A 24,365-nucleotide genomic window follows, 5' to 3' on the forward strand; every position below is an offset into this window, starting at 1 on the left:
GCAGGGGTAGCTGACCTCCAAATACAGTATGGATACATTACCAGTTCCTTTCTAACTGAGCTAAAACATGATTAGAGGGAGGCAGGGCAGAACCCAGGGGTCTCGACGTTTTGCTTCTTTCCATAGGTTTTTGCAACTATCACTTCTAGTATATATGTAAGAAAATTTGAACACAAACAGTCTCTTGGGCAACCATCCAAATTCTGGGATATCGGAAAGGATCTGGCATATGCCAGGTGTTATAAACATCCAGATCCTGACAAGATTTAATATATGATTTATCATTATCAATTTGCATTTAATCTTTAAATAATCAAGAAAAAAGACAATTAAGACAAGATGATCTAGAAAGAGAATTGGTTTTGTTTAGTAATTAAGACCCTGGCTTTCTAGAGAAAGACTACCTAGATTGAAATGCTGTTTGTTTAGCAGCTCTGATTTTTATTATTATTTTTAAATTGATACATAATAATTGGACACGTGTATCCACAGTTTACATAATCATTCTGCACAGCCTGTTTACTCATCAGTGAAATTAGTATAATAGAGCTATTGAGAGGATTAAATGAGTTACTTTATATGGACTGCTTTGTACCTGTCACATAGTAAGTGATCACTCACTGTTAAGTGTGATTATTATTGATACTGACACTGTAGCTAGAATTTATTCCAGAACAGAAAGATTGTATTAACATAAAAATTGAAATTATCATACCTGCTTCTAACCCTTCTTTGATAAAAATAATAATGAAAATATGGTTTGTCTAAGTCTCTGCTTATATTTCTAGGTGGCACAGGTATTAATACCACTTTAAAGTGGTTTTCTGGTACAAAACCACTTTAAAGGTTCCACGACATACAGGTCTTAAACTTTATTTCTCTTGAGTTTGTTTCCAATATTCAGAAAGTTATTCTAATTGCAATTCAGTGAGATAAATAAATTATGATAAGTTTTAGGCATATCGAATTATGTACATATGGAAAGGCTATTAGATAGTGGTTACTTCAAAGCAAAAGCATTCTTTTTTGATTCATATTTGTTTTTCTGTGTGTAGAAACTAAGGGCAATACTAGGTGGTAAACATTGTTTCTTTGGAATCCAACTTTAAGAATGGCTATAGAAAGTGGTAGTCTGTGCACCTGTGTTGTTATGCATCATATATCAGGACAGTGCCTTGTACATAGTGAGTCTTCAGTAAATATTTGCTAAATTGAATAAATCAGTATTGTAATATTACCTTCTAATAGTATTTAGAAAGTGCTATGTTCTAGTAATTGGATATTTGGTGCAGAGAGATCATCTCAATGATGAGAGCACTAACTTTATAATGCTTTTCCAGTGCAGAAAAAAAGCAGTGTTTTTTTTTTAATTCAAATTTGTTCTTGTTTCACTAATTGGTCTTAGGTGATAGAATAATATAGGAATAGAATTATTACTATTTCTATTCTGTTTTGAAAAGTAAAAAAATATTGTGTTAAATTCATACCCTAGCCTAGTAGGAATATTAATTGAATATGCATTCGGAGATTATTTGTAATGAGTATATAAAATTTCAACCTATTATTCTCTGCTTATACTAGGGTTATATTTTGGTATGTAAAATTAATGTTTCTAATATATTTTAAAATTATGTCTTCTCTGTATGTGGTATTTCCCTTTGTTCTTTATTAATTTGCTTGATACACTCTTTTAAACAGTATCAATCTACCACCTGTTTGAAGTATTACAATTTCTGTATTAGAGAATTCCAAATTAATGAGGTTTGACAGGATTATTATTATAGTTAATGTGAATAGAGATATAAATATAGGATATACTGATACTTTGGCATTTAATTTTGGTACAAACAAATGGTCATAGGTCTTCTTAGAGCCACCATGAATACATGAATTAACTAAAGCAATCCAACAATTTAGCAGCAAGAGAATACAGTTTTATTATCTACTTCCTGAAATGCCATCATATTTAATTTTTACAAAATAATTAGAAAGGGGAAAATTTACCAATCTAGGAAAGAGATAGAACTCAATAAAATCTCTAGGCATAATGGCAAGAAAATAATAGATTTTTTGAGAACTGTTCAAACTCTCGGCTTAGCTTTTGACCAAGTCAAATAAGTGGGGACAAAATTTAAATTTTCCCTGTTATAAGGATGTTAAAAAAATCTATGACCCTAACATAACAGATTCTGGTTGTTTTGTTTTAGTATTTTTTCCATCAGAAGACTAGAAAAAATGCTAGATTTTTGTATACCTCTCTGTCGAATAGTAGTGAGTCCTGAAATATTTTATGCAATGGAAAATTAAAACTTCCAATATACACATGCATAGTGCAACATTTTATAACCTTATGTGAGATCCAGAAATAATAACCACAGGAAAAAAAATTCAAACATATTTAGTCATTATGTGTTTACATAACTTAATTTGTTCTATAAGTTATCAAAATTAATATATTTTATTTTATATATAATATATAATAATATAGCAACATTCTTCTTTTGCATTGGTTCCTCTTGAGTACATACTCAGACTTTTGACTACATGACTTGTCTTTCCATAAATATGTGTCTACTTCTTCTCATTTACCTGCCTAGAGAGTTGGCTCTTTGCTTTCTGAGACTTCCACTTCATCTGTTCTCCTTAAGTCCCCACTGCCAGACTGCAAGCTGATATGTTGCATTCCTTAATTATTCTACATATCAAATCTACAAATACTATGAAAGAAATAAAACATTTCTTAGATGCGTTAAACTCAGCCTAGAAAGTATATTTTGCTTTTTAGATTCAAATTTAATCCAGCTTTGAGAACAGAAATAACCTATTATTATGCTTCTTCAAAAACATATGTACTGTATATGAATTACTTTTAGGTCTATTCATACAACAATGTTTCTGAAAAATACCACTTGTGTTCCTTTTCTACATTCATAGACCCTAAATATTTTAAACATCTGAAGTACACATATAATCAAATTTACTTTATCCTATAAATGGTTTAGGAATCAGAAAAAAATAGGTAGCAAAAAAAAAAAAAAGAAAAAAACAGCGATATGATTATTAGAGATTACCAAACACAGGCTTGGAGGATTGTACCACCTGTGCTGCTTTGAATGAGCATTTTTAGATCACTGAGAGGGTGTGATTACTTTAGTTCACCACTGCTACCTCTCTCACTCTTCCATCCATGGCTCTACTTTGGATTTGGTGATAGCAGCATTCGGTGAAAAACAAACCAAGAAAACTGTATGTGGCCTAAGTGTTCAAATAAACCATAAATGGAAATTGCAATAAAGCCATTCAATTACATTAGATTAGGAGGAATCCCATTATTCTGCTTTTGTTTCTTCTTATATTTTCTATTTTTCAAATACGTTTCAATTACTTGGTACAGAAGTGATATAGTTTGGATATTTGTACTTACTCAGATGTCATGTTGAGATGGAATCCTCAGTGCTGGAGATGGGGCCTAGTGGGAAGTGTTTGGATCGTGGGGGCAGATCTTCATGAATGGCTTGAGCCATTCCTTTGGTGATAGGAGAGCTCTTGCTCTGAGTTCACAGATCCGGTTATTTAAAAGTGTGTAGCACCGGCCGGGGAGGTGGCTCGCACCTGTAATCCCACCACTTTGGGAGGCCGAGGTGGGCGGATCACGAGGTCAGATTGAGACCATCCTGGCTAACATGGTGAAACCCCGTCTCTACTAAAAATACAAAAAAATTAGCCGGGCGTGGTGGCGGGCACCTGTAGTCCCAGCTATCAGGAGGCTGAGGCAGGAGAATGGCGTGAACCCGGGAGGCGGAGCTTGCAGTGAGCTGAGATGGCGCCACTGCACTCCAGCCGGGGCAACAGAACGAGACTTCGTCTCACAAAAAAAAAAAAAAAAAAAAAAAAAAAAAAGTGCGTAGCACCTCCCCCACAACTCTTTCTCTCTCTTGCTCCTGCTTTTGCCATGTCAAGTGCCTGCTTCCGCTTTACCTTCCACCATGATTTTAAGTTTTCGGAGACCTCCACGGAAGCTGATGCCAGAGCTATGACAGCCTGTAGAAACATAAGCCAATTAAACATTTTTTTCTTTATAAATTACTCAGCCTCGGGTATTTCTTTATAGAAATGCATGAATAGCCTAACACAAGAAGTCTAAAAAATATAAATTAAATCAACAGACTTCACCACTAATCTGGAAATATTATTTCAGTGAGAAATACTGTTTATTCTCGTGTATCTTCACCAAAATTTGATAGTGAAGAACACAGTTTTTATTTTTTCATTAAAGATATCCATAGAAAAGCATCCAACGTTTCAGTTAGATAGGAGAAACAAGTTATAGTGGTAAGAAACGTCTATTCCTTGCTTTTTGATGTGGTTGGCTCTGTGTCCTCACCCTAATCTCATCTTGTGGCTCCATAATACTAGGGAATGTATCCAAGTCGCAGCACCGAAGTATGTTACCAGCAGCGAATCCATACAGGTCTACAGCAACTTGGTTCTTGACTCCTTGGAGGAAATAATTTGGCCAAGAAGCAAACGTAGATATAAGGCAGAGAGAGAGACTAAGGCAAGTTTTAGGGCAGGAGTGAGTTTATGTAAAAGTTTTAGAACCAGAACAAAAGAAAGTAAAGTACCCTTGGAAGAGGGCCAGATGAGTGAGTTACTTGAGAGATCCAAGTGTCCTGTCCAACTCTTGACTTGGGGTTTTATACATTGGCATGGTTCCGGAGTTTGCATTTCTTCTCCCCAGATTCTTTCCTTAAAGCAGGTTGCCCACATGCATGGTGGCCTGCCAGCATGAGGGGCCACGTGCAGGGTGTTTACTGAAGTTGTGCGCATGCTCACCTGAAATGCTTTTCCCTTACCAGTGAACTGTTCCTAGAGGAAGGTCATATGCTGGTTAAACTACCATTTTGTCTCTTAGTGTGCATGCTTGAGCCTGCTCACCCAAGCCCTGAGATCTTATCAAGAATCTGCTGATAACAAGCTTCAGTTGTTTCCTATTAATGGAAGACTGCCTTACCCTGGCACAAGCTGTGATCATTTATTATTTTAGAGAGAGTTTAACGACTAACTGACCATCACCTGATGGTCGTCAGACATTCCTCAGGGGAGGGATCCTCTCCTGGCCTCATGTGCCTGGCTACCTACTCTAAAAATATCCTAAATATTAAAAACATATATGCTTTCATAGCAGTTCATATGCTTTGGATTTTATGGGAGAATTGTAGGCTTTTGCTTTATGTTATTCTTATAGAGCCGTGTGCTGCCTAATATTTTAGTCAACTACATACTGAGTATACCATGGTAGTCCCATGAAACCTGAACAATTCCTATTGTTTAGTGACATCTTAATAATCTTGACTCAGTTTAGATCTAGGCTAATATATGTTTTCATGTCTTCGTTTTTAACAAAAAAAGTCTAAAAAGCAAAATTAATAAATAAAATTTAAAATTATTAAAAATAGAAAAAATGTTTATAAAATATGGACATAAAGACAAAATATTTTTGTGCAGCTGTGCAATGTTTGTGTTTTGAGTCAAAAAATTAAAAAATTACAGAGAAAATTAAAAATCAACATAAAAATTATCTTTCTTCAGTAATAGCTTACTGTAACTAAATAAGCTAAGTTACAGTAAGCTAAGTCTAATTTATTATTAAAGATAAATTTTAAAATAAATTTCACTACTTATAAAGTCCACAGTAGTGTACAGTAATGTTCAGTAATGTTGTAGTCTGCCACATTTACACAACACTGACTCACTCATTCACCCACCCAGAGCAACTTTTAATCCTGCAAACTCCATTCACAGTAAATGTCCAATATTGGTATACCATTTTTTTATATTTTGTACTGTATTTTCCTGCACTTTTTTATGTTTAGATATGTTTAGCCAGACAAATCCTGTTGTGTTACCATTGTCTACAGTATTAAAAGTACAGTAACATGTTGTACAGGTTTGTAGCTGAGGAGCAATAGGCTGTACTGTATAGCCTAGGTGTGTAGTAGGTTATATCATGTAGGCTTGTGTAAATACATTCTATGATGTTTGCACAAGAAAATTGCCTATTGATGCGTTTTTCAGAAGGTATCCCTCTTGTTAAACAACTTGTGTCTGTATATATAGTGTATCTTTGTATGTTTGTCTATATACATACATGTGTGTATATAAAAATGAAAGCGGGTTCTAGAGGTCTAATAACTTGAATCCTGTCTGCTGTTACCTCATTTGGCATAGTATTTAGCTTGCTTTTAGATTTCTGGGCAGATATCTTTTTAGAATCATAAGAATATGTAAGGTGCCCTGACACTTAAAATTCTTACACACATGTGAAGAAAATCTCACATTTTATTATTAAAATTGTCTTTTAAATCATAAAGAATGGGCATATTTTAAAATTGGGAGTTAGTAGTCAAGACAGTGTCTGTAAGATGAGGTTCAAGAGGCTAGAGGAGCAACAGAGCAGGGAATTATGGGGCAGAAGGCAAACTTCAGAAGACAAATAAACAGTAGCACCAGTAATAATTTAATTGAGACTACCTCTGTGTAACAAACAGTGAAGGATAATACATAAATCTTAGCATTTGCATGCATTTTAACTGAATTTTTGTTAAAGATATGACATATCAGTTATTTCAAGAAAATAAGTGTGTAAGAACTTGGGAGGCAAGCATAACATCAAAATTCTTAAAGAGTACAGAAAAGATAAATTAAGGGTCTGAAACCCACTGTAAAATTGAAGATTGTATAGAATTACACCACAATTTTAATTAGCATGTTTTTACCTACAGAAATGTTGATAAATACTAAATAAAATTCTGCTGCTGTCGTTAGTATTTTTAGTGGTGCCATGTAATACTATTAGGAGAATGGGGGATTTAATAATTAAGCAGAATTTGTCCTAATCTATGTAATAGTTTTTCATCATCAAACAACAAATATTTATTTATTTTTATTTTTTAAAATTTACACATTATAATTGTATATAGTTATGAAGTACAATTTGATGTTTAAATACATATATATGTTATATAATGATCAAATAATGATATTTATATGCATCATTATTATGCATATTTATATGCATCATACATATAAATAAATATATGTATTTATTTCTTTGTGCTGAGCATTCAAAAGCTTCTTTTCCAGCTATCTGCTAATATACAGTACTTTACAGTTAACCACACTCACTCTACTGTGCAATGAAATACCAGAATTCATTCCTCCAATCTAATAGTCACATTGTACCTTTTAACCACCCTCTCTCCACCCTCCCTTTCCCCACTGCTTCCCAGTCTCCAGTAACCACTGTTCCACTCCCCGCTTCTATGATATCAACTCTTTTGTTTCTTAATTCCACATATTAGTGAGATCATGTGGTATTTGTCTTTCAGTGTCTAACATTTTATTTAACATAATGTCCTCTAGGTCGATCCTTGTTTCATAAGCGGCAGGATTTTAATCCTTTTTATGGCTAAATAGTATTTAATTGTGTATATATACTACATTTTTTATTTATTCATTAATTGTTGGACACTTGAGTTTATTCCATATCTTGTCTGCTCTAACTAGTGCAGCAATAGTGAAGGAAGTGTAGACATCTTTTTGACATACTGATGTTATTTTCTTTGCATGTATACCCAGTAGTGGGATTGAAAGATCCTATGGTATCTATCAGTCACATAGGTATTCATATGGTAGTACTATTTGTATTTTTTTGAGGAAGCTACATGCTGTTTTCCATAGTAGCTGTACTAATTTATAATCATGCCAACAGTGTGTTCACTTTTCTCAACAAACTCACCAAGACTTTTCTTTTTTTCTTTTTTTTCTTCTTTTTTTTTGTTAACAGTTATTCCAGCGGGCGTGAGATAGTATCTCAACGTGGTTTTGATTAGCGTTTCCTTGATAATTAGTGATATTAAACATTTTTATATACCAGTTGGCCATTTATATGTCCATTTTTGTGACATGACTAGTAAAGTATTTTGACCATTTTTAATCAGGTTATTTGGTTTATGGTGAGTTGTTTAAATTCTTTATATATTCTAGGTATTAACCCCTTGTCAGCTGTATAGCTTGGAAATATTTTCTCACAATTTGAACATTATCTTTTCATTTTGTTAATTGTTTCCTTTGCTATAAAAAACTTTTCAGTTTGATGTAGTTCATTTTGTTTCTTTTTGTTTTTGTTGCCTGTGCTTTTGAGGTCTTATTTAAACACTCCTTGCCCCTCCCAATGTCACAGAGCATTTCCACTATGTTCTCTTCTAGTATTTTAATACTTTTGAGTGTTATATGCATGTTTTTAATCTATTTTGAGTTGATTTTTGTATATGGTGAGAGGCAGGATTCTAGTCTCATTCTCCTGCAGCTGGATATCCAATTTTCCCAACACCATTTATTGAAGAAATTTTTCCCAGTGTGTGTTGTTGAAACTTTTATTGAAAATCACTTGACTATAGATGTGTGAATTTATTTCTGGGCTCTTTGTTCTGTTCCATTATTCCTTGTGCCTGTTTTAATACCAATATCATACTTTGTTGATTACTATAGTCTTGCAATATACTTTGAAGTTAGGTAGCATGATGGCTCCAACCTCATTTTTTTCGCTCAGGATTCCTTTGGCTATTCAAGATATTTTGTGGTTCCATATGAATTTTAGGATTTGTTTTTGTATTCCTGTGAGGAATGTCATTTGTATTTTCATTGGTATTGCATTAAATCTGTAGATTGCATTGGGTAGTATGGCCATTTGAGAAAATTAATTCTTTCAATCTGTTAACATGGGATATCTTTCCATTTTTTCATGTCTCTGTTTTCTTTATTACTCTCTTATAGTTCTTATTTGTTAAGGTTATTTCTAGGTATTTTATTTTTATATATATTTAAATTGAATTGTTTTCTTGATTTATTTTTGAGATAGCTTGCTGTTAGCATGTAGACACACTACTGATTTTTGTTACGTTGAATTTTTATACCATGACTTTATTTGTTTATTACTTCTAACAGATTTTTGTGTAGTCTTTAGAGTTTTCTATATATAAGATAATGCCATCTGCAAATAGATACAATTTGGCTTCCTCCTTTCCAATTTGATGCCTTTCATTTTTCTCTTTTGCCTAATTGGTCTGGCTAGGTCTTCCAGTGCTATGTGGAAGTGGTAACAGTGGTCATCTATGTCCTATTCCTAATCTTAGATAAAAAGCTTTTAGTTTTTCCCAATTCACTAGTTTGCATGTTAGCTTTGGGTTTGTAATATATGGCCTTTATTGTACTGAGGTACATACAGTCTATGTCTAATTTGTTGAGAGTTTTTTTTTTAATCATGAAGCCTTGTTAAATCTTATTAAATGCTTTTTCTGTGTCTATTAAGATGATCATATGGTCTTGTTTGTTTTCTTAATGCGGTGTATCAAATATATTAATTTGCATATGGTGAACTCTCCTTGCATCCCTGGGATTAATCCCACTTGATCACAATAGATGATGTCTTTAACGTGCTGTTGAATTTGGTTTGCTTGTATATTGTTGAAACTTTTTCCATCTATGTTCAAGAAACCTATAGTTTTTGTTGTTGTATTCTTGTTTGGTTTTGAAATCAGGGTAATACTGGTATATGAAATGAATTTGAAAGTTTTTTTTTCTCGTTTTCTATATTCTGGATTAGTTTGAGGATGATTGGTATTAGTTGTTACTTAAATGTTTGGTAGAATTCAGCAGTGAACAAGCTCAGCCTAAAATTGGTAGAAGAAAAAAACAATGAAGCTAATACTAGAAATAAACAATATACAGACTAAAAGCATTCAAAATATCAATGAAATTAAGAATTGGTTATTTGAAAAACTAAACAAAAATCATTAGCTAAAGAAAAGAGAAAATATGGAAATAAAATCAGAGATGAAAAGGGAGACATTACAACTAGTATCACAGAAATACAAAAAAATTCATAAAAATGTATTATAAACAAGTATAGGCCAACAAATTTGAGAACATAAAAAATGGATAAATTCCTAGACACATGCACCCTATCAAGATTAAATTATGAATAAATAGAAACTCTAGACAGACAAGTAATGAGTGAGAAAATTAAATCATTAAAAAAAAGTCTTTCATCAATAAAAGACCCAGGTCTTGATTAATGTAGCAAATGTCTTTTGAAAGTCAATTGTTTATCAGCATTATTAATACTAAAAATGTAGAAACTATTTTCTTTATTTTCAAGAGTTTACATTTGGACAGAGTTTACATTTGCACAGAGATATAAAGAAATAAATACAAGCTAATACATATAAAGCAAAAAATAAAAAGTTTAGAAAACAAATGCTTCTGAAAGTAAGAAATAACACTATTGGCTTAGTTGGCAAATAATGACAATATTTTGAAGACATATCTGAGGACTTACATAAAACATTTCTTAAATCTTCTGTGGATATTATAGATCCTAGAGATGAATAACCTGTTTATACAATTTACGGATTATTCCTCTTCATTTCTTGAGAAGTTTAGTTTCTGGCCTTTCATATATATTTTCTGATCTATGCCATCTTTTTTATTCCTGGCAATCTCAGTATCTGTGTAGATGAAACTTAGAGTAGCCTGGCCTCTCAGTTGCTTCACCTCCAGCAATAACATGTTGCACCCTAGCGCAACTCTCAAATCTTGTGGCCACACTCCATCATCTTGTCATTATCAACAATGGCATATGTTCCGTAGCATTGATTTCAAGCAATCAAGTCTCTGGTCACTTCCTCCTACCTTTTCAGTTCATTCCTTCAAAATTATTTTAGCCCTATTGGGTCTGCCAACCCACTAACCTTCACACATACCTAATGTCCTCAGCTCGCTACTTACCCAGCTTACACTCCATGTAGCATAATCAGAATCACATACCTGCATATGCCCTTAAATTCTCTTCTTCCTTTGTGCTTTTCTAGAAAAGCAAAAACCTTGGTTAAGTTTAGCTTGCCACATATTTTGTGCCTGTATCTAATAAGAACTATACTGATAGTCTAATTTTAAACATTACCACAAAAATCAACTGGACCTGTAATGCTACATAGTCCTAATGTAGTTTCCTGGTCAGTTTACCCCTTGACTCTCATAAACAGCTCTTCTTCACCTTCATCTCTTATCCTCAACTTCCAAAACTTGCTCCTCATTCTTTTTATAATCTTTAAATGTAGAAGTCACCAGAGATGACCTCAAACCCCTTTCCTAATAACATGCATTCTTTGGGGTGATATCATTTAGTCCCATGGCCTTAAATGTCATTGTTGGCAATGGCCCCACTTATATGTCAGTTGTTCCTCTTAATGCCAGAGTCACAAATCTAACATTCTCCTCAATTATCTGCCTGGAATTATAATAGGTATCACCAACTTGATATATCCTAACACGCTTATGATTACTACACCTATCCTTCCCTATCTCAGTAACCATCTTTACCATTTAGGCAGTTGCTGATGTCAAACCTAGAAATCATCTTTGGTTTATTTCTTTACCATTCTTTACCTAATCCATCATAAAATCTATTTGGTTCTACTTTTAAAATTTATTCAGAACTTAACAACTCCTAACTACTGCTATCAATACCACCACTTCTATAATCTTGATTACTACAATACACTTGTAATTCTTCTTCCCATTTCCACCCTTGCCTCATAAACACCAGGAGATTTTAAAGACTTAAATCACATCATGCTACTTCTGTTCAAAATGTGAATTCCCAATGTCGCGGCATGACCTGGTGTATCACCAGCTCTCTGACCTCACCATTCTCTTCCTTTCACTAGCTCTGCTTTAGCCACACTGGACTGTTGCAGTTCCTTGAACGATGCACTGCACAGTTTCCCTTCTGAAGGGCTTTTTTTTTTCCCCCAGGAATTACCTTTACTAGGATTTTATTAGTCCATTTTGCATTTCTATAAAGGAATACCTGATCCGGGGTAAAGAAAAGAGATTTATTTGGTTCATGATTCTGCAGGCTGTACAAGCAGGACACCAGCATCTGCAAGCCTTCTAGTGAGGCCTTGGCAGCTTTTACTCATGGCAGAAGCTGAAAGGGGAACATGCATGTCACATGGCAAGAAAGGGATCAAGCGAGAGGAAGGGTACTAGTATCTTTTTTTTTTTTTTTTTTTAGTGTACCCATGACTTTTTTTAATTATACTTTAAGTTTTAGGGTACATGTGCACAACATGCAGGTTTGTTACATATGTATACATGTGCCATGCTGGTGTGCTGTACCCATTAACTCGTCATTTACATTATGTATTATCTCCCAATGCTATCCCTCCCCACTCCCCCCACCCTACAACAGGCCCCGGTGTGTGATGTTCCCCTTCCTGTGTCCATGTGTTCTCATTGTTCAATTCCCACCTATGAGTGAGAACATGTGGTGTTAGGTTTTTTCTCCTTGCGACAGTTTGCTGAGAATGATGGTTTCCAGCTTCATCCATGTCCCAAAGGACATGAACTCATCCTGTTTTATGGCTGCATAGTATTCCATGGTGTATATGTGCCACATTTCCTTAATCCAGTCTATCATTATTGGACATTTGGGTTGGTTCCAAGTCTTTGCTATTGTGAACAGTGCCACAATAAACATACGTGTGCATGTGTCTTTATGGCAGCATGATTTATAATCCTTTGGGTATATACCCAGTAATGGGATGGCTGGGTCAAATGATATTTCTAGTTCTAGATCCCTGAGGAATCACCACACTGACTTCCACAATGGTTGAACTAGTTTACAGTCCCACCAACAGTGTAAAAGTGTTCCTATTTCTCCACATCCTCTCCAGCACCTGTTGTTCCCTGACTTTTTAATGATCGCCATTCTAACGGGTGTGAGGTGGTATCTCATTGTGGTTTTGATTTGCATTTCTCTGATGGCCAGTGATGATGAGCATTTTTTCATGTGTCTGTTGGCTGCATAAATGTCTTCTTTTGAGAAGTATCTGTTCATATCCTTTGCCCACTTGTTGATGGGGTTTTTTGTTTTTTTTCTTGTAAATTTGTTTGAGTTCATTGTAGATTCTGAATATTATCCCTTTGTCAGATGAGTAGATTGCAAAAATTTTCTCCCATTCTGTAGGTTGCCTGTTCACTCTGATGGTAGTTTCTTTTGCTGTGCAGAAGCTCTTTAGTTTAATTAGATCCCATTTGTCAATTTTGGCTTTTGTTGTCATTGCTTTTGGTGTTTTAGACATGAAGTCCTTGAAGGGTGCTAGTCTCTTTAAACAACCAGCTCCCACCTAAACTAAAAGAATGAGAACTCACACATTACTCCAAGGACAACATCATGTCATTCATGAGGGATCCACCTCCATGACACAAACACTTTCCACTAGATCCCACCACCACCACTGGGGATCACATTTCAACATGGTATTTGGAGGAGACAAATGTCAAAACTATATCAAGGATATTTACATGGCTTGCTTTCTCAGTTTTCTCAGCTGATTAATCTTATCATAGATGCCTTCCATTACCACTCTACATAAAATGCCACCAGCCTCCCCATCCCAAAGCCTCGACTCTCTTCCCTCACTTTGTTTCTCTTCATAGACCTTATCACTACCTGACATACTTATTTGTTTACATTCTAAGCCCTCCCATGAGACAAAGCGCATGAGAATCAGAGTTTGTTGTGTTTGCTGCTATATCTTTACTTCCTAAAATAGTTCTGTTCAGGCACTAAGAAATCGATAAGTAGCTGTGGAATGAATAAATCTCCTGAGATGTTTAAATGCAAAGTTCTATTGAAAGTTAGGACACACACACACATTCAGCAGAAACAATGAGTCTAAATATTAACTATAGTGGGTAGTATTTGGGTATCAGGAAGAATATCTGATGGCTTACTTTTTCTACTGACTCCAAATTTTATGTATAGTTTTCTTCTGTCTTCTTAATTTGACATAGACTATAATTCTGTATGTTATTTTCTGAACATTTCTGCATTTAGAATTATCAAAATATAATTATTTAAATTTACATATTAATATATATGATAGTAGAAAACTATCAAAATCATTGCTGAGTTTCTTAAACATTCCATTCCAATAAAACACATAACTGAAAGACATTTAACTGCATTTGTGAAATTTCTCCACTTTCTTTTTAATTTTGAGCAGCGTACATGAAAAAGGATTAGGTGATTAAAACAAGCCTCTGTGGCTGAGCGCAGTGGCTCACACCTGTAATTTCAGCACTTTGGGAGGTTGAGGCTAGTGGATGTCTTGATACCAGGAGTTCGAGACCAGCCTAGCCAACATGGTGAAACCCTGTCTCTACTAAAAATACAAAGATTAGCCAGGTGTGGTGGTGTCCGTCCGCAGTCCCAGCTACTTGGGAGGTTGAGGCATGAGAATCGCTTGAACCCAGGAAGCAGAAGTTGCAGTGAGCCAAGATCAGGCCATTGCCCTCCAGCCTGGGCAACACAGCGAGATTCTGTCTCTTTTTAAAAAAAGAAAAAAAGCTTCTGAGAATATAAATTCTATTTAAATTAAAAAATTGCTTTTATTAAAACTGTTAATGAATCTGAAAATATCACAAATGATTTAAGACAATTTCCTTAATGTATGGCATATTTTACAAGGGCTATAGAAATAACCACAAAAATATTAAAAACAGTATTTGGTAAGTAAAAACATTCATATATTTTTCAAGTGTTAACATCTTAGTGTCTGGTTTCTATACTAGTGTTTAAGATTGGAGGTGGTAGAGCATAGTGGTCAGATCAAATACTCTGGGATATGATGGAATTGGTTCAAGTACAGTTATGCACTGCATCATGATATTTTGATCAATGAAAAACCGCTTATATGATGATGGCACCATAAGATTATATGGGAGCTGAAAAATTCCTATTAGCTAGTGACAATGCAACCATTGTTCACAATGCACTACTCACATGTTTGTAGTAATGGTGTAAACAAACCTACTGCACTATCAGTCATATAAAAAAGTATACCACATACAATTATGTACAGTACATAGTACCTTATAATGATAATAAATGACTATGTTACTGGTTTAAGTACATACTATACTATACTATACTATACTATACTATTTTTACCACTATTTTAGAGTGTATTCCTTCTACTTAAAAAAAAAGTTAACTGTAAAACAACCTCAGGCATGTCCTTCAGGAGGCATTCCAGAAGAAGGCAGAGATGAAAGCTCCACATATCTTATTGCCCCTAGAAACCTGCCACTGGGACAAGAAGTGGAGGCAGAAGACAGTGATATTGATGATCTTGACCTTGTATAGGCCTAGGTTAATGCATATGTTTGTGTAACAATTAGCATAGAGTTTAACAGCTAAAAAAATTAAAAATAGAAAAAAGCTTTTAGAATAAGGATATAAGAAAATGTTTTTTACATCTGTACAGTGTGGTTAAGTGTTATTTAAAAAGTCAAATGTTTAAAAATTAAAGTTTGTAAAGTAAAAAAAGTTACAGAAAGCTATGATTAATTTATTATTAAAGAAAAAGTATTGTTTATTAATTTAGTGCAGCCTAGATGTACGGTGTTTATACATTCCACAGTAATGTACAGAAATGTGCTGGGCTTTCACATTAACTCACCATTCACTTACTTACCCCCAGAGCAAGTTTCGGTCTTTGAAAGGTTATCTCATGGTAAGTGTTCTATGCCGGTATTCCATTTTTCATCTTTTATATTATATTTTTACTGTGCTCTTTCTATGTTTGTATATTTGAGATGAAAAAATACTTACTATTGTGCTATAGTTGCCTACATTGTATTCAGTACAGTAACATGCTGTACAGGTTTGTAAACTGGAAGCAATAGGCTATACCATAAACCACATAGCCTAGTTAAGTGGTAGGCTAGGTCATGTAGCTTTGGGTTAGTACAGTCTATAATGATGCACAACAACAAATCCCTTAATGATGCATTTCTCAGATGTATCTCTGTTGTTGAGTGACACAAGACTGCATAATATTGTCATTCAAATAATAATTTTCATGATTTACAACAGCATATTTTACACTATAATCACATGTGGTATATTAAAATACTTATTTCACAAACAGGGATACATCATTTCTTCAGATAAAATTATCCAGTAAGCATGGCAGGGCGCAGTGGCTCACGCCTGTAATCCCAGCACTTTGGGAGCTAAGCTAATTCGACATTGAATGTTTGACTCAATTAATGTGAACTGAATCATTACTAGAAAAGAGAAAAGATTAGGAAAATGTGAGTTAAGTGCAACCTGAATGCTTTTCAGTCTACGGTGCCAAGAAAGTGTTCTTTTCCAGAACAAGTCAACAAGAGTGCATCTGAAGGGAGGTAGCAGGCTATTTTTGAGCTATTCATACCATGATCCCTTCTTATCAGTACAATATTATGACTGAAGATTTAAAGAGTGATAATATATTTGAATTGGACAGAGAAACTAATATCACCTTGGACCAACTGTCTTAAAAGAAACACAGACTGAATCGGGAGTGAGGAGATCTAAAACTAATCCTAACTGGTGGTTAGAAAATGATGCCTGGATGCAAGAAATGTAATAAGCAAAATAATTAAGTGCATTCATCTTATCAATCAATTGTTCATCTCCTACTGATTGTAAGCCTGTATGTACTTGTGTTGAGATTTAAATTCCACCATTGTGTGATGTTGAAAATACAGGTAGCTTGCTTTTATTATTGTAAATTCAATAGCTATCACGTTTGACTAAATATTAAGAAATAAAAGGTGGAATTATGTCCAGTTTCTTAATGGGATTGATAGTGTAAAGAATGCTATGAAACCCTTAGGCTTGAAATTCTTTGAGGAATATTTCTGATGTGTAATGAGTACTCCAGGGAGAAGCTTCAGGACATAATCAAAAATTTTAAAAGTATTTTGACTCAGGTCTAAGGGTTTCCTGCCTATTGACGTAATTATAATACCCATATAAATCAAAGAATGTAGGTTTTATGTCTGTGAATATAACAACCAGCACTAGCCCTATTGGTGAATTGTACATAGTTCTGGTTACATTTCAGATATAAATAATAACCAGCACACTTCACTTTAATGAAAGGTTAGGTAGTAATTATAGTAAAATATCTAAGGTCGGAAAACAGATTTTAATTTTACTTTAATCCAACATATTTCCTTTAGAAGTTGGTATGCCTAAATTTCCACTACATGTTTGTACTCTCATTAAAGAAAAATTAAGTTTTTTACAAAATTATATGATGAACCATATTCTCATCCTTACTTCCTTTTCAGATTAGATACACAACACTCTGAAGACATGAATGCCACCAGATCTGAAGAGCAGTTCCATGTTATAAACCACGCAGAGCAAACTCTTCGTAAAATGGAGAACTACTTGAAAGAGAAACAACTATGTGATGTGCTACTGATTGCAGGACACCTCCGCATCCCAGCCCATAGGTAAGTATTTTTATGTATACAGAATGGTTTTGAGTAGGGCAATTATAAATAAGAGATAATAAGTACATGGATTATAAACTGGAATATTTGTAAAAATATTTATTTTCCTATATTGAAAAAGTCTTCGCCTATATGATCTGTTTCTCTGTGTATTATTTAGAAGATCCAAACTTTGAAAAGACTAATGATGGAAAGTACAGCACAAACACACCCTCTAAAAAAGATCAGTTTATGTATTTGACCTTTCTAACTTCACTACATTTAACTGAATTATAAAGATTTTATGGAGAAAACAGACTCACTAGTGTTACAAACTTGCTGAATCCATTTCATGCTTTTCAGTGAAATTATTGACTCATTTAAATTCCTACAAATATTTCCTATTTCCAGGTTGGTTCTCAGTGCAGTGTCTGATTATTTTGCTGCAATGTTTACTAATGATGTGCTTGAAGCCAAACAAGAAGAGGTCAGGATGGAAGGAGTAGATCCAAATGCACTAAATTCCTTGGTGCAGTATGCTTACACAGGTAAGTGCTAAATACACATTAACTCATAATGACCCTACATTAAATAACACATTATTATTAGTAGTAGTCGTAGTTATTATTGCTACTACTACTACTACTATTCTTCAGTAGTAGTAATACTGCTACTACAACTACAAAGGTGAGGAAACTAAAGAATAGATCAGTTAAATAAATTTCCTAAAGTAATAAAAAGGCATAGTCAGGATATAAACTCAATAATATAAAAGAACAAGAGGTATATAATATGTAGAAAATACCTTAACCATGAGAGCAGACAACTATTTAACACAAACATACAAGAACAATTCTGGAATGGTGTGGGCACATTCTTGTTTGTAAAAAGTAGAGTTGGGAATGGGATCTTCCAATCCTACAGTAGAGATTTAGTCATTCTGTTCATTCAGAATAATTTTCATATCTATTCAAACTGTAAATAAAGGTAACAATGAATTTGGGGACTAAAAAGTATTTTGACTTTTATTCCAGAATGATTATTTCATCCTCAGGGTCTCTTAGTATTAAAATATTTTTATTTGATTATGTATACTTAGGCTCTTCTTAAGACTAAAAGCTTACCTCCTGGCTTTCTCCAACAGAGTCATTTTCAAACATTTTTGCTTGCACTGTCTGTAAAATAATTTTGAAAAGTGATGTGCTCGCCTTACATTTTTCCATCAATGACTAAAATATGTTGTAATTTTAAATATTTGTAAAGTATATAATCCCCAAAATATTGTAAATATTAATCTTTTTATAAAGCACTATTAAGTTTGCATTTTAAATGTATCTAACAAATCTCAATCCCATAAGAATTTGGTACCAACAACAATTCATTTAAAAATATATCTATATGACAGTCCCTCAAAAGTTAAACAAAATAGTTACCTTATAACTTAGCAATTCCATTCATAGTTATATACCCGAGTTAAAAACATGTCCACACAACAGTGTGTACACAAATGTTCATATAAGCATCATTCATAACTAAAGAGTAGAAACAACCCGAATGTTTACAAACTGAGGAGTGGGTAAATCAAATACGGTATATGAACACAATGTAATATTAATAGGCAATAAAAAAGGAATGAAGTAGTAATAGATACTACAACATGGATGAAGTGTGAAAATATTATGCCAGATAAAAGAAGCCTGTCACAAAAGATCGCTTATTTTATTATACCATTTACATTAAATGTACAAAATAAAAAAATTTGTAGAGGCAGAAGGTAGATTATTGGTTGTAGGAATATGGAGGGAATTGGGAATGAATGTTAACAGGTATGGAGTTCCTTTTGGGAGTGGTGAAAATGTTCTGGAATTAGATAGTGATACAGGTTGCAAGCTTTTTTGAATATACTAAAAAACACCAGATTGTACATTTTGAAAGTGTGAATATGATATGATTTAGATCCTAACAAAAATATGTATGAATAAGCTTTTATTTCAAAGTTTTTCCTATGCCACAACCCCATAATGTAGCATAGTATACTTTGGGATAGGTGAGGAATGTGACTTCCTTTTATGAGGTGAGAAAAAAGAAAATTATGGAAAGGACACTGGGAAAGTAAAACCTGTGTGGTAACAACTGTTTTGGGAGCAGACCATTTTTTAGGAGGGATATGTATGGAATTTGAGGTACTGAAATTTCTTTACATGAAATTGATCTGCGTCTCAGATGGGTTTTATGTAACTCTAGCGGTATGCATGCTATTTGAAGACCACGGTTCTAACAAAACTACTTTGAAATTTTACAGTATTTCATTCCTTCCTTCAACTTTCACCTTTCTCCTGACAAGCCTTTAAACAAAAATATTCCCTAAATTTCCATTATGCTCTAAAATTTCAATAAGCTTTTTAAAATCAGGAGTGAAATGGAAAGAACTTTATTTCTTCTACCTGATACATTTTAATCTTTAGAAAACATCTTTTTGTTTCCAGTAAGCATTCGTAGGATAAGATAATTCAGCCAGCTGGCTTGACTATCTTTTTACTCTTTAATGAAGTGAAACTTGAAGCAGCTCCAAACAGCCTTTCTTAAGCATGCTTGTAACTGAATACTGTACACTGTAATATACAATGCTTTCCTACTGTATTGAAGACATTTATAACTATTCCCCTGAATGAATATTCTTCCTAGTAACCAGACCAAATTTAAATGTCTATAGCAGATGAATATTTATATCTGAATTGGAGAATAGTTCATACTTCTCTAGGTCTCATGAGATATGGGCAGGGCTCTCCCTTCAAAATCAAAACAAGAACAATACAAGAGAGTCTGCTGCTGGGCTGGACCCCTTTACAATATATTTTACAGGTTGAACTATGTATAGAGGACCTCACAATATGTATTACCCTTTTCCTTATGGTTATGCAACTATATGAGCCCCATATTAAGGTATTTTAGAAGGGAAAACTTTAGGGGAATAGTTTGTAATTGATATCACCCATTTGAAACATTCTTTATAACTTGGCTAAAACAATAAAATAGGAATGTCTCATAAAAATCGCAGAATTTTTGCAATAACTATTCAATAACACTTGTTCTAAAAATAATACAGACATATAAATATAAACGGACTAACTTAAATTGCTTCTGATTCTGTTTTTTAAAATTCATTACAGATATTTTCAAAAAGAGACTGATTTTTTTTTATAACAAAGCAAATAAGTAATTATTCATTTGTGGACTCTTGGCAACATTTTCTTCCTCTTGAGACAGTGCCAGGGGTCAATTCTAGAGATAATATTTTGGGCAAATACATCTTTACCAGCTAATGTAGATACAAAAAAAAAAGGCATAAAAGTTCAGTGTTCTTCTTACAAAATAAACGGACAATTAAGCTTAATGCTTTTTTTATTTACCAAGATGTTTACCTCCTCACAATGACAGTTACTTGCATGGCCAATTGTATGATTCTTATACAATATGACATAATGTTCTTTGAGTCATAATGAAAGTTTTTTCAACTTTATACAGGTATGATTTAAAAATTAAAATTGTATGTGTTTAAGGTGTACAACGTAATATTCTCATGTACATATACAATGTGAAATGATTAATATAAGATTTAAATGCAGGCCTAAGATGATAAAGAAGTGACAAGTTGCTGTTCTTTACAATAGTGTTATTCACTGTTTATTTGTTACAGTCATTTTTGATAACCTAATGTGGTTCATTTCAGCCATCTTATTAGTGTTTACAGACAGACTCTCTTGCGTATATTAGCCTCAAAATGTGCTCCAAATCTGCTGAAAAGCATAGCTCTACTAGAGAGGAAAATAAAAAAAAAATTTCAACTAGTTGACGTAGTTTTTACTTTATGGAACTTATAATCATTCTTTGCTTTTTCAAACCATCTAGGAGTCCTGCAATTGAAAGAAGATACCATTGAAAGTTTGCTGGCTGCAGCTTGTCTTCTGCAGCTGACTCAGGTCATTGATGTTTGCTCCAATTTTCTCATAAAGCAGCTCCATCCTTCAAACTGCTTAGGGATTCGATCATTTGGAGATGCCCAAGGCTGTACAGAACTTCTGAACGTGGCACACAAATACACTATGGTAAAATCAATTGCTTCAACTGAACTTGTAGTAAAAATATGTCAATGTTATAATAAAATTAATAAGCAACATAAACTTATATAACTTGTAGATGACTTTCACATATGATATATTCAACAAAAACATTTGTCTGGTTGAGCTGCACTCAGGCAAGCTTTTCCTTTTTTGAATTACGAATGTTTAATTAAATCCCCAAACTTGAGGAAATAATAATACTGCCAAAAAATAAATTGTACAACTGCGTATTTCAAATAGAATCTATAGTATTAAGAAAATGTTAATTCCCTGATGTTTTTGCACAATTAGAGCTTTAGTTTGTAAAATTATATGAATTATGATTTATAAAGAAAGTGAGGTGTCATTCAGTAAGGAAAAATGCTAATATTAATGGGTCAATAATTGTCAGAGCTTAAAAACTACCAAAATTAGTGGCGCGATCTCAGCTCACTGCAACCTCCGCCTCCTGGGTTTAAGTGATTCTCCTGCCTCAGCATCCCGAGTAGCTGGGACTACAGGCGCCCGCCACCATGCCCTGCTTTTTTTTTGTATTTTTAGTAGACATGGGGTTTCACCATATTGGCCAGGCTGGTCTCGAACTCCTGACCTTGTGATCCACCTGCCTCAGCCTCCCAAAGTGCTGGGATTACAGGCATGAGCCACTGCGCCCAGCCCAGATAATTTTATTGAATGAACTTCTTTATGTCTTAGTAACAAATTTTACTTTGGTTAAAAATAACTTACAGCTCAATTCATTAATGCAACTAACTTAAAATCCCTTTCAATTCTATTAACAATTAAATCTAATGCAAATGTTCATAGGTGGTAATTATTTAAATGTTGCATATGATAAGATAGAGCATATTAAATGGACAGAGGATATTCAATAAAGCCTTACAATAGATGCCAATACTTCCCTGATGCAGAGTAAAAATAAACTTTTTTAACCTCTGAAGAAGGGAAGGACACAAGAGATGGATCATTTTGTGAAACCCCATCAAAATATAAATATTTCAAAGAATGAAATTGCTTCAGTTATTTTATATTAAAAAACAAAAAGCAATTGCATACAAGTGAACAATAGAAAGGCACACATTGAAATCATAAATAAAAGTAGCATGTTTTAGAATAGAGATGCATATAAAGAGTATTTTTCTGGAGTTTTATACAGAAGGTAATTTTTTAATTTCTAAAATTTCAATTGTTTAAAAACTTCTTATCAAATCTTTCTCCCTCCTACTTCCCACCCTAGGTCCATTGCTCAAAATTTGAAGTTTGAAACATATTCCTAAAACAATACCGTTATATGGAGAATCATATTATAATGGATTGACATTTTAAAATATATCATTTAATTACACCATTTATGTCCCTGTGTCCTAAATACAGATGCCATATAATCTAAAGGAACAGCAGTTATGAAGGTCAAAGGTTTATTCTACCACAAAAAATAAACATGAAAACTTCCTATTAAATTACTTAAATTCTTGAACTAAGTTTTAGCAGTTTCCTGTTTAGTATTACACACTTGCAAGCAAAATACATTCCAAAAAAAAGTTTGAATTATTTTTGTTGCTCAAAATGAACTTGTCTTCCTTTTCCTATTATGTGACCAAAACGGAGTGTTGAAGCAGGATGTGCATAAAAATGTAATATCGTTGTCTCTCTTAATCTCTCTTCTTTAGTTATGTTAGTATCTATTGTAAATACAGTAAAATATATAAAGGTCTTGCTATAATAATGTTTTTGCAGTACTGGATTGATAGTTTAATAATGCAAATAATTTTAATGTCTAAGAATAATATTAAACAATTTAGAGATTCAATTGTAACCATATGCATTGGTAGACTGAACAAGGTAGATCGCCTTCCCTAATGTGAATGGGCCTCATCCAGAACTACCATCACAGACACACTCAGAATGCTATTTGGCCAAATGTCTGGGTACCCTGTTCGTTACCCAGTCAAGTTCATACATAAAATTAACCATTTAAATCATATAGATAGTTGTCTGCATCAATGAAGCATTTACCAAATATGTGATAGTCATTTGGTAAATTTTGCAACAATGTAAGTGTAGATTTTTATAAAATGAATAGTTAAGCCAGGGCACAAAAGAAGACTCCCTTGGAAGTTGCATAGAATAAAGTGTTTACCTTGAAATTAGGAGCAAAATAATTCCAAAATAAAACAATTTAAAATTAATCTTTGAGTGAAACTAATTAATTCTATACAGTACTGGATACTGCAATGTAATATATAGATACTTTAAAATTACACTTATTCTTTATTTAGACTAATCTACTATATTGCCCAGCAATTTTCAATAGTCTCATTAGGAAGTCATAACAAATTCTATCAGAAAATCTAGGTTTTTCCTCTTCGTTTTTTAATTGGAGAGTGGGTAAAAAGGAGGAGATATTGAGGTGTCCATAATATTAATGCAGTTTCAGAGTTTATATACAATATCGGTACTATATAACCTTAAGTTTTATAGTTTTATATTTGTCTAAACTCTTTCACAAAAATCATATCACTTATGAAAAGCAGTTGCAATAGCAAACAAAATGCAGTAAGCATGATTTCGGAGGCTTATGCTTGAATCCAGACTTTGCCACTTACTCCATAGGGAATCAGACAACTCATATGACCTGCTTTCTTATCAGACTAATTCCACTTTCTCACAAGATCACACTGGTGATGACTTAATGCTTGTGAAAGAAATCAGTAAAGTGTGAAGTGTTGTACAAGTGTAATGTATTAATAGTTGCACTACTATCGCCATTATTTGTATAAGTGGGAGGGTCTTCACCCAGAGACATCTGCTACAGTAAGAACAGCAGTTCTCTTTCAGTTG

The 24,365-nt window shown here is 33.5% G+C and overlaps 1 protein-coding gene across 2 annotated transcripts in view; it reads left to right on the forward strand.

The window, feature by feature from the left end:
* Positions 1 to 24,365, forward strand: part of KLHL4 (kelch like family member 4) — a 150,920-nt gene that overhangs the window by 77,482 nt on the left and 49,073 nt on the right. For both annotated transcript variants that reach the window (XM_003824444.4, XM_008978156.4), the window contains exons 2-4: positions 17,260 to 17,427; positions 17,818 to 17,954; positions 21,316 to 21,512. In XM_003824444.4, the coding sequence (XP_003824492.1) occupies positions 17,260 to 17,427; positions 17,818 to 17,954; positions 21,316 to 21,512 (502 nt within the window). The remainder of the gene's footprint in view (positions 1 to 17,259; positions 17,428 to 17,817; positions 17,955 to 21,315; positions 21,513 to 24,365) is intronic.

This window comes from Pan paniscus, chromosome X (assembly GCF_029289425.2).
Source record: "Pan paniscus chromosome X, NHGRI_mPanPan1-v2.0_pri, whole genome shotgun sequence".
In the NCBI taxonomy this organism is placed as follows: Eukaryota; Metazoa; Chordata; class Mammalia; order Primates; family Hominidae; genus Pan; species Pan paniscus.